Source organism: Urocitellus parryii, chromosome 6 (assembly GCF_045843805.1).
Source record: "Urocitellus parryii isolate mUroPar1 chromosome 6, mUroPar1.hap1, whole genome shotgun sequence".
Taxonomy (NCBI): domain Eukaryota; kingdom Metazoa; phylum Chordata; class Mammalia; order Rodentia; family Sciuridae; genus Urocitellus; species Urocitellus parryii.
In genome coordinates this window covers 88,033,089-88,045,161 of record NC_135536.1, presented here as the reverse complement: position 1 = coordinate 88,045,161, position 12,073 = coordinate 88,033,089, and the positions used below count along the sequence as shown (strand labels likewise).

General features: G+C 39.1%; 1 protein-coding gene across 2 annotated transcripts; it reads left to right on the top strand.

Moving 5' to 3' along the window:
- The first annotated feature begins 291 nt into the window (after nucleotides 1–291).
- Ccdc32 (coiled-coil domain containing 32) lies at nucleotides 292–11,715 on the top strand. 2 transcript variants are annotated; one of them, XM_026391419.1, is made up of 4 exons: nucleotides 292–364; nucleotides 3,012–3,264; nucleotides 7,692–7,848; nucleotides 10,785–11,715. In XM_026391419.1, exons 2-4 carry the CDS (start codon nucleotides 3,024–3,026, stop codon nucleotides 10,924–10,926), a joined length of 540 nt encoding a protein of 179 aa, XP_026247204.1. In that variant the 5' UTR covers nucleotides 292–364; nucleotides 3,012–3,023; the 3' UTR covers nucleotides 10,927–11,715. The 2 variants fall into 2 exon arrangements, with proteins under 2 accessions (XP_026247204.1, XP_026247200.1); XM_026391415.1 differs by having other exon boundaries at nucleotides 299–381.
- Nucleotides 11,716–12,073: the final 358 nt, after the last annotated feature.

The following is a 12,073-nucleotide window of genomic DNA, read 5'->3' as shown; positions in this document are numbered from 1 at the left end:
GACAAGAAAAGTCAAAGGTATGGAAAACTGGGCTACTGTAACTCAGCAGGGGATAAGAAGGTGATGCTGGAACCTCCAGCTCTGCAAGAAATCGACCCCACACTTGGGCGGGAATTGGCGAGGAGGCGGGGCTCCCGACACGTGACTCCTCTGTTTCCTGGCAACCACAGCCCCGCCCACCTCTTCCCCGCCTTCTGCTCCTGGCTTCCTCACGAGCTCCCCTAGACCAATCGACTCACACAACGTCGCCAGGTCGGATGATAATTGGAGGACTGCTGGGCTCCGTCACTTGGAGACTCCGCCCCTCCCTGTTTCTTCCTGCTTACCAGCGACAGACCTGAGCCGAGCGATCCCAGGTTGCTGGGTAGGTGATTGCGGCAGGTGAGGAGGGCTTGGGTGTCCAGCATTTTGTATTCCCTGGTATGAACTGACCGCAGAAAACCAGAGGGTGTCGAGGACTTGATTTGTCGTCACTCCCAGCCAGTCCTTGATGCCAGAGCGACTGAGGCCTAGAGTGTGGACTCAGGGTTTCCTGAGGGGGTCCAGACATCTGTGGCCAGGGTCTGGAAGTGCTCCAGTGAGAGCTAAGTTTTGGTTGGGTGTGTTCAGAGGCGGGTAGGTTCCTCATTTCATCTGGGACACCGTGGCATATCTGTCTCTTTTACCTTGGGCCTTTTCTATGACTGCTGGGCTCTGTCGCTTGGAATTTTTCAGACCTTTAGCTGAGCAACCTTCCTTCCTTATCGCAAAGACTTTTTTTTTTTTTTTTTTTAATATACTGATTTTGCAGTACTGAGGCTGGTCTTCCCACATGCTAGTCAAACGCTCTACTCCTGAACTACATATCCAACCCTTTTGGGGCTTTCCATTCAACTGCCTGGGCCACCTGAGTAGCTGGATTTTCAGGCGTGCGCCACCACACCAGACTCTATAAGACCCTTCAGGGAAGGTGTTAATCTGAACTATAAACATAGCTGATTATGCAAGCTCTCAGGTTCTTTACATAGTCTTTCCCATCTGTCCTTGCTTGGGCTGCTTTCAACGTCCCAGACAGGCAGAATATTGGGTACTGGGTAAAAATATGGGTTTTGGAGCAGCACCAGTGGGGTCTCCAGTCAGAGATTCATCATGTATTAGTAATGTGCCCTTAAGCAGCTATCCTTTTGAACCTGTTTCTCCATCTATAAAATGATGAAAATGCCTATTTTTCAATGTTTCTGTTAAATGCTAACTACCCTGATCTGAGCATTACACGTTGTTTATATGTAGTGAACACTATACCCCATAAATATACACAATTAAAATGGTTATTTAGCTGGGTATAGTGACACACACCTGTGTGTCATCCCAGCGACTTGGGAGACTGAAACAGGAGACAGGAGATTTGCAAGTTTGAGACCAGCTTCAGCAATTTAGCAAGGCTCTAAGCAACTTGGTGAGTCTTTGTCTCAAAATTAAAAAAAAATAGAAAAGTGGCTCAGTGGATAAGTATCTCTGGTTTCAAACCCTGGTACCAAAAAAAAAAAAAAGCCTAATAATTTAAAAGTGAAAAAGATAAATTATGAATTATAGACCAGCTGCTACATGTAAAGAGCAATGGCCCTTGTACTGTGAGGGTACCCTCTGACAGACAGTCATGCAGCACTTTTACTATCTTCATGTCTATGTAACTGTGCAAGTGCTTGTCTGGGTTCTGTTGAAAACAGAATTTAATTGGCTAAGGATAGAACAGTTACATTTTGGAGATCTTCAGAAAAAAGCACGGCTTTTTGTTCACACTGGAAGCATCCTAGAAATTCCTGTGCATGTGAAAGAGAGAGAGGGAGAATATATAATATAAGCCAGGGGTGGTGGCCCACACTTGAAATCCCAGCTACTTGGGATACTTAGGCAGGAAGATTGTGAGTTAGAAGCCAACCTGGGCAACTTACTGAGACCCCATCTCAAAAACAAAACAAAACACACACGCAATGTAAAATTTTAACCATTTTTGTGTGTTCTGCTCAGTGGCATTTATATCATAGCTATAACCATTATTCAGCTACAGAACTCTCCAAATAAAAACTATCCTTAAGAAATAACTTCCCAAGGCTGGGGTTGTAGCTCAGTGGTAAGTTCTCGCCTAGCACGGGTAAGGCACTGGGTTTGATCCTCAACATCACATAAAAATAAATAAATAAAAATAAAGGCATTGTGTCTACCTACAACTAAAAAAAAAAAGGAAAAATAGCTTTACATTTTCCCTTCTCTGCAGCCCCTGATGACTACCAGTCTATTTTCTGCTTATCAGCTCATATGAGTAGAATCATATAGTATATATCCTTTTGTGTCTGGGCTTATGGAAAGTCCCTTTTTATTTATTTATTGTGGTGCTGGAGCCTTGTGCATTTGAGGTAAGCACTCTACTAACTGAGCTATATCCCTAGCGCCTTCCCCCCCTTTATTTTTGTTTATTTATTTTTAATTTTATTTTTGGTGCCGGGAATTGAACCCAGAGACACTTAACGAAGTCCCATCCCAAGTCATTTTTATTTTGAGACAGGATTTTTTTTGTTAATATATTTTATTTTGTCAATGGACGTTTATTTTTAAATTTATTTATATGTAGTGCTGAGAATGCAACCCAGTGCCTCATACATGCTAGGCAAGTGAGCCACAACACCAGCCGAGACAGGATCTTGTTAAAGGGCCTCACTAGGTTGCTAAGGCTATACTTAAACTTGCAATCCCCCTGCCTCAGCCTCCTTCCAAGTTGCTGGGATAGAAATTTCATGAAGACAAACTTCATTTTGAATAACTTGATGAATGCAGAGCTAGAAAGGAACTCAGTTGCCCTTTTGACATCTTTGTACATAATATGAATCTGATGGAAGATATTTTAATTTTTTTGTTAAAAGAAACTTTTTAAATTCCTATTACCTTCATTAATGGACAAATAAATATATGAGTGCCACACATTTATACTGTATTCTTAAAACTAGTTCTTACATACTTGATCTTCTGTTTTCCAGCTTAAATCCCAAATGAAAATGTTTGAGAGTGTTGATTCTACAGCTACAAGATCTGGCAGAGATCTCTGGGCCGAAATCTGTTCTTGTCTGCCAAATCCTGACGAAGATGTTGCCAACAATGCCTTCTCGGACTCCTTTGTGAATTCTTACCCTACAGGTGAAGGCCAGAGGGAGGCAGAAAACTTTGCAGTCCAGCCAGCTATAAAGCCCTGGGCTCCCTTGCAGGATTCAGAAGTATATTTAGCATCTCTAGGTAAGTTAGCTTGCTGGCGTACACTCTTTTTAAAATCAGAAGCTGGTGGTTTTAGAGGAGCATGTTGAAGTTCTCTTGAATCAAACTTGGTTTCCTGTTCCCTTTTTTTTTTTTTTTTTTTTTAAGTCTTTGATACATGTATCTGTTAGATGTAATTCTAGGGGTGTTTCAGTTTTGTTATAGGAAAGGATCACCCTCACTTTTCTTGCACATCCCTTGAAGCAATTTTTGTCACCTCTTACCTCTAACCATTTCATCTAAATTCTGTATTTTGGGATTTTATTTATTCATTTGGCAGTATGGAGGATTGAACCTAGGGGTGCTATACTACTGAACTAAATCCCTAGCCCTTTTTATTTTTTATTTTGAAACAGGGTCTTGCTAAATTGCCCAGACTAGCCTCAGTTTGTGATCCTCTTGCCCTAGCCTCCCAGGTTGGATTACAAGCATGCACCACTGCACCTGACTTAAATTCTGTTTTATTTCTTGGCATTCTGTAGAACCCTCTTGCTTACTATTATTGGCCTGCCCATATATTCAGGTAACTTAAAAGTGTTAAACTTTATGCCATCCTGATAGTAATGCTCATGACCCCAAAGCTACATGGAGATTTCTAATGGTAGAGCTGGAAAAATTGTTATATTATATAGACTGATTGTTGGAAATGGGAAGGCATGTTGACATAAATTCATTTTATCTCTTATTAGCTATTTTATTTTTCTATATATTTTTATTTTATTTATTTGTTTTTTAAGTGGTGCTGAGGATCGAACCCAATGCCTCACACATGCAAGGCAAACACTACCAATTGAGCTACAACCCCCAGCCCCAGCCATTTTATTTAAAAAAAAATGTTTCTTGTATACATTTTCAGTGCCGTGTCCTGTGGCCATAATGTAAGTATCTAGAGAGATTCCAAACATAGGAATCAAATTCAGATTGTTCCATGCTAGGAGAAAGAGAAATGTCAGCCTAATTTATTTTTTAACTGATACATAAAAACATAAAAACTGTACATGTTGCCTGGCATGGTGGTACGTGTTGTAATTCCAGCTACGTGGGAAGCCGAGGCAAGATGATTACAAATTTGAGGCCAGCCTCAGCAACTTAGTGAGACCTTGTCTCAAAATAAAATTTTCAAAAACGGGCTGGGGCTATAGCTCAGTGGTAAAGTGCCCCAGGTTTCAATCCTAGTTTTAAAATATAAAAAATAAATTAGGTCTGGGGTTGTGGCTCAGTGGTACAGCGCTTGCCTAGCATGTGTGAGGCCCTAGGTTCGATTCTCCAGATTACATATAAATAAATACAATAAAGGTTTATTGACAACTTTAAAAAAAAAAAGAAAAAAGATTTTTAAAGTAAATAAATTAAGGGCTGGGGTTGTGGCTCAGTGGTAGAGCGCTTGCCTCACACATGTGGGGCACTGGGTTCGAACCTCAGTACCACATAAAAAAATAAATAAATAAACAAAATGAAGGTATTGTGACCATCTACAACTAGAAAAATATTTTTTTAATCATTTAATTAAAACTACACACATTAATGGGGTACCATGTAATGTGTGTGTATGGTTTTTTTTTTTAATTTATATTTTAGTTGTCATTGGACACAATACCTTTATTTAATTTGTTTTTATGTGGTGCTAAGGATCAAACCCAGGTTCTTGTACATGCTAGGCAAGTGCTCTACCGCTGAGCCACAACCCAGCCCCCATGTAATGTTTTGATACATGTATATGTTATGTAATATTTAAGTCAAGGTAAGAATATCTGTTCTCCTCAAGCATTTATCATTTGTTTATGGTGAAAACTCTCAAAATAATTTCTTCTTATAGTATTCTTTTGTTGCTGGAACATCTATCACAAGACCAAATCTTCGAACTCATAATTTGAGGAAGGAAAGGCAAGCCAGGGAGAAGGAGCTTTTAATGAAGGACGGAGAGAAGAAGCAGAGCTTATATGATTGCTAAGGAATACCTTGGGAGAACAAAAAGAATTTCATTAATGGCATAATGGAGGGAAAAAAATAGGAGTAAAACAGTTGGAATGATAGAGAATAAGAAAGATGAGGGAGTAATGTGAAATTTGGTGGGAAGTCACCAAAGAGAATAATGATGCTTGCAGCCATGTCTGAAGGGGTTGAAAGTTCTGCTTTCAGTAGCCAAAGCTCCTGCTTAATAATGATAAGGAGAAACAACAACAGTGTGAGAAAGCTAAAGAACCAGATCCATTGGCTTGTTAGTACCATGTGACTGGGGTTATTAGAATACATATATTCTAATATACGCCTCATGGAGATGGTGATGATTTTGATTGGCGAAGACTGACTTGGAAAGTTACAACTCCACTATTGTCATGTATTTAAGAAATAAAAAAAAAAAAAGAAAAAAAAAAGAAAGTTACAACTCTACTAAACTTTTCTAAAATCAGTTAAGAAACTAACTGGTAATTAAAATTTCCTTCTCTGGAGAAAATGGGAGCCATTTATGTTTCCTAGGAAAGGAGCTGGGTGACAATGGCAGGCAGGTTTGGAGTATGTAAACATGTCTGTTTCTGCCTGCCCTGTTGAAATCATACCTCCTCAGGAACTCAGCACACTCAGAGAGGGGAAAGTCTTTTGTAGCCCAAAGTATATTTTTCACCATGACAACCAAGGCCAGACAATATGAAGATTGTTTCTATTGCCAGATAAACATGTATCAAAGAAAATCCACTGGTAAGAGCAATAATTAAAAATGTAACCAGTTAAACATGAGGTATGCATAACCCCTTTTATATCCTTAAGGAAAAAATAAAACCCTTCACTTTTATTTACAATTTTATTTTTGAAACATTCTTTTTTCCTTCACATTTTACTATTTATAAACTGTGGGTTTTTTTTTTTTAATATTTATTTTTTAGTTCTCGGCGGACACAACATCTTTGTTGGTATGTGGTGCTGAGGATCGAACCCGGGTTGCACGCATGCCAGGCGAGCGCACTACCGCTTGAGCCACATCCCCAGCCCTGTAGGTTTTTTTATACAGCTGAACTCTTACAGGAACACAAGTGCTTATTGTTTTTTATCAGTAGATGTTAGCTGATAGGACTTGTTTAGAAATGAAAACAGGATTGCATTGCATATCATATAAGTTTCTGTTGGTTCTAGGCTTAATGTCCATTATCCCCTCCACACACACAAAAAAGCCATTATTTACCCATGCAGAATCATGCACTGCTTAATCATACCTGCTTAACAGAGATGCATTCTGAGAAATGTGTTGTTAGGTAATTTCAGAATTGTGTGGACATCATAGAGTATACACACTCTAAGACAGCTATGTTATCAGTAGGTGACATAATCTTATGGAATCACCATTGTAGATGTGGTCTGCTCTTGACCAAAGCATCTTTTCTTTGGGGAGGGGATACCGGTGATTGAACTCTGGCCCACATCACCAGCCCTATTTTCTATTTTATTTAAAGACAGAATCTCCCCGAGTTGCTTGGTGCCTTACCATTGCTGAGGCTGGCTTTGAATTCATGATCCTCCTATCTCAGCCTCCCAAGCTGCTGGGATAATAGGTATGCACCACCAAGCCCAGAAACCAAAGCATCTTTATGTAGCACATGCCCATATTATAGTTGAAGAAAAGACTAAATTAAGGAAAAAGGTAAATGGTGGTATTCTTTCTTGTGTTCTTCAAAAGGGAAAATCCGTTCAACAGTTATACTTAAAATGCAAAGAAGAGTAATTAAACATCTATCATCAGGAAGCCATATGGACTACTCTCGAAGGGATTACAAGATGTTTGTTTTTATTAGGCTCCAACATCCAGACCACAAACTGAGCAACTTTTTAAAATGTTGGGAGATTCTTTTTCTTTAATCAAGAATTTAATCACATAGAGATCTTAAAGGTCTCTTACCACTGAATTCTCATCGAGTCAATTTTAGTGTCTAATGAACCATTGGATCTCTCATCATTTTCTCTAATTCTTTCTCATGAGGTTTAGAAAACCACTCATGTCACTGTAACAAGAAGAAAAACCATTTACTCCTCAGAGACATTATTTTCAAGGAGTTGGAAAACAGACGATAGTATATACATGTCATACCAGGAAAAACAAGCATTCCTTAGAGAGATACCTGCTGGGCTTCTGTGATTTCAAAGAAAACATGCCATTGATTTATTTATGAGAACCCATGGCTTTTCTGTTTTCTTGAGTTAAACATTTATTTGATACAATGCAGGATGAGGACATTATGAAGGAAAAAGAAGTATGTTCAGTTACTTTTTATGTGACCTTTAAAAATTATCTCTTGTTCAGGAAATGTGAATATTTTCATCATTGAGAGACTTGGTAAATTGGCATTTTTCATTGGTAAATTGGGATTTCATTTCACACTCACTTTTTTTTGTTAAGCTCTGTTTTCTCTTCTCTTTAGAGAAGAAACTTCGAAGAATCAAAGGTTTAAATGAGGAAGTCACTTCCAAGGACATGCTTCGAACCCTGGCCCAAGCCAAGAAGGAATGCTGGGATCGGTTCCTCCAGGAGAAGTTAGCATCTGAGTTCTTTGTAGATGGACTTGATTCCGATGAGAGGTAAATTGATTTCCAGTCCAATTCCAGTCTGTTTCACTGAGAGCACTTCTTCTCTAAAGAATTCAGAGATAGTGACATCTGAGTCCTGATATTTTTTTGAGATCAACATTACTTCCTTTTTTTTTTTTTTTTTTTTTTTGAGAGAGAGAGAGAGAGAATTTCAATATTTATTTATTTATTTTTTTAGTTTTTGGCTGACACAACATCTTTGTTTGTATGTGGTGCTGGGGATCCAACCCGGGCCGCACGCATGCCAGGCGAGCACGCTTGAGCCACATCCCCAGCCCCAACATTAGTTCTTTTAAGCTAAAATCAGCCTTTGTAAAGTTGCTCAGTTTGCCGTAAAGCCAATACCCCGGCTACATGTTAGTCACAGATTGAATAGAGTAGAGGATAACACCTCATATTGTAGCTACTCAATAAATTTGTGTAGACCAAATGTATAAATTTATTAAGCAGCTACTGTATGATGGCACTGTGCTTGGTGTTATGAGAGGGTTGTATAAGAAGTTTTAGCCTTTTAGCAATATTTTTGTTTTTGTTTTTGAGTTTTAAGTCCTCAGATAGAGACAGACAACAAATATATATAAAGATTACCTAACAACAAGAGGCAGCATAAGAGAAGAGCTAGATGAGTGGAAGTGATAGAATGTACTTTGCAGTTAAGAGACCGTTGAGCTCCTCCTGGCTCTGGTGTTTGTACCAGGGAGGAAGGGAAGGCTTGAATGATACCTGTGGTGATTTGGATATAGGCATTGTGTCATAATAAGTTGTTTGGTACTTAACACTTGGGAATTTGACTGTCCCATTTAACTAATTGTATGTTCTGGAATAAATAACCTGTGTGTGCTTCAGTTTCCCAGTCTGTACAGTGGGATTGATAGCTTTTATCTCATAAGGTTGTTATGAGAGTTAAATGAGTTACTCTGTGTAAAGGCCTTAGAACACTGCCTGTCACATGTTAAGCACAATATAAATGTTAGCTATTGTTAATGTTATCTTCCCTAGCAGAATTTTAAAGTTTGGTAAGAATTTATTCAAAATAAAAAGTAATGGAGGGAGCTCATTAGTACATATAATTTTTACGTTTTATCAATTAAAATAAGAAATTTAATTAAAAAATGCATTGGGGAGTGAAAAATTGAATTTTAACCAAAGGTTTATGCTTTTATCAGTTAAAAAAGGAAATTTAATTTAAAAAATTCACGGAAGAGTGAAAACTTTAATTATAATTAGGGAAATATGATTTAACCTAAGTTTGCAAGATATCATTAATATTGATATTGAGAGTCCCATCATATCAGATGAAGATGCTGCTGCTAAAATCAATGACAGTGTGTGAATAAACTTCATAGTTGTATTTTACTTTTTAATTTGCAAAAGCACTTTCACTTATATTATCTCAAATATTGGATCAGCATGTCCCCAAATCCTTCAGAAATTAGCATGGTCTCTAAGGTCAGGCCAACTACCTTCTGAAGGCTCATAAAATAAAATAAAGTTTGTTCTTTTCTCTCTGAAGGCTCAACCTAATTGACCTATAAACTGCCTCAAACATAGGTGATTTGAGGATGTATAGATTCTGACCTATTAACAATTTGGTGTTTGCTTATAGTCTCTCTCCTCTTGCATATCTTCCTACAATCCACTTTTGAGGAAAAAAAAAAAAAGACAAAACTTTCTTCTGTATAATTCTCCAGAAAGAATGATGTTTCTTTGAAATCAGAGTAGCACATTTTTGCGTATTTATCCATGCTTAACATAATGGGGCTCTCCCTTTTCTATAGAAATAATTTGAATAATTCTGTGAAAGGATAGTTGATGAAAATTAATATCCCTATCACACCTGATTCCCCTGAGCCATGAGCATGAGAGTCAGTCAGCCGCTTGCTCCACTCTCTGATGATTGGATCTGATCCCTATGCCTACAACAGTGGGAACTCTTCTTTCTATCATCCTTCAGGACAAGCACCATTTGTTTTCAAACTTCAAAGTTTATGTTTTAAGTAGAGGTCATTTTTCAGTGGACTCATGTGGGTCTTTGTATTTGTGAGGGCCAAGTAGATGATGCTCCTCCTTGTGTGCTTTTGTCAAAGAAGTAATGGCTAAGAAATCCAGCTGTCCAAAGCACAATTCCCCCATACACTGACAAATGTCTAAAATCTGCTGTTATGGCATTAGGCTATTAAAGAGCATAGAATGAGGTTTACATTATTTCTTATCATTTATATTTTTCTGTAAATGTCTAATAATTGTAAGGTGTAGGAGCCTGGGTACTTAGGGAAGGTGGGAGGGTGGCTGTGAGCCTGACAATCATCCTCTCTCTACATAGGCAAACACAAAGAGCCTTCTGGCATAATGGCCATTCTTTTGTGGGGAACATTTGCAGCTCAGATGTTTCTATCTTGGGGACTTGCTATGGGATGAAATAAACAACACACACACACACACACATATAGGAAATATTGCACTTGCTACAAATATAAGCACTATGTATATAAAATTGAGCCTCAGATGCCTCAGGTATGAGAGATTTAAAGATGCTCACTTTTCTGCCTCGATAATAATTTCATATTTATTTGAGTGTTTCCTCCCCTTGACAATTTCTCTCCTCTTCAGTTTTGAGGAAAAAAGGATAAGACTGAGGCATAAGCTCTTCAGCTATTCTCATCAAGCCTTCAGAGGCTCTGCCTTTGAAGGGGGCCTGGTGCTGCTTATAGCCAAAGTGCCCACTAGGGGGTAAATTATGCCGTGGAGCTGCCAGGATGCACAGCTGTCAGAGGAGCATCGCTGTTCTCCCGTGTTAGCAGTGAAAAACAATTGTAGGAAGGAATTGGTGGTGGGAGGGAAGGCAATATTTGAGTAACTGAGCTAATCATTAAGTGATTAATCATTGAGGTCTGATACAGCCACCCTTTTCTTTTGCTCTTTTGTAGCACCTTGGAACATTTCAAGAGGTGGCTCCAGCCAGATAAAGTAGCCATCAGCACAGAGGAGGTCCAGTATCTGATCCCTCCAGAGTCGCAGGTTGAGAAGCCAGAGGCGGCTGGGGACAAGCCAGCGACAGCAGAACAATAAATTACATACACACAAGCTGAGCAGCTGTCTCAGGTCCAGAGGGAACAGCAGAGAGCTCAGTGGCAATGGCAGTAAGGAGAAATCCAGGGAGGGTAAAAGCCCAAACCTCCACTCCACAAAGCAAACAGCTGCAGGCCCCTGAGGACTTGCTTGGGGCTGGCATGTGTGACTGTCTTGGATGAAGTGACTGACCCAGTGAGTGCTGGATCAGAATACTGCTTTCCTCTGTGTCTCAGCTTGACTGAGCTCTGTTGCTGGTTAAAATTCTGATGAGGATCTAGTGAAGGACTGGGTGTAAAAGTACTTGGAGACACTGATGCCCTTGTGTATTATGTTAAGTGAGCCACATTTTTTCTTGCCTCTTCTATATCCCAAGTATTCCCTTGGTGAATTGTCAGGGGTGAGTGGGGCTAATGAGAGTGAAGTCAGCTGCCTTGAATCCAAGCCCATGTGGAGCTTCCATAACAAATATGTAGGAAATAGAGGGACTCTGAAAAAAGAGGCTGGGCTTTTCCTTTGTCTGATTTTTGCCTTGTGGAGAAAATGGGTGAAAGAAGTGTGAAAATGTGGGTGTTTATATCTGTGTATATACATATTTTTATTTCATGCATGGTTTCTTCCCCAACTTCTTCCTGTGCCAGTTTCCAAATTAGATTTGTAAATATGGTTTAGTGCTTGACACTACTCCTGAATAGTTCCAAACTTTTTCCTTGTCACAGTTTTCCTGGCTGAGCCTGCACTTTCTTCCTTGTTTATCATACTCTTATTCATATAAACATACAAAATATCTGTTGTCCATATAAAACTTTTCTCATCAGAATAACTGTGTGTGGTGTTGGTGATTGGATTCCTCCCAGAGAGATGTTCCCAGGCAGTGGGAGGTAAAGATAAATGCATGCCAGTGAGGGGATCTGGTAACCTTTGCCTGTCTCCTGTTTTTAACAGAAGCCTCCCGAGGGTGATTCTGAAGCCATGGCCCCAGTGGAGCTTCTTCTGGGTAATAGTTTCTAAATCCCTAATGATGAGCAGAGAGGCTATAAAAATCTTCATTTCCAAATCAAGTATTTGCCTTACCCAGAAGGAATGGGGCTAACCAAGTGATTCCATATATTTGCTTAATGATATAATCCCCAAATATACATTTTTT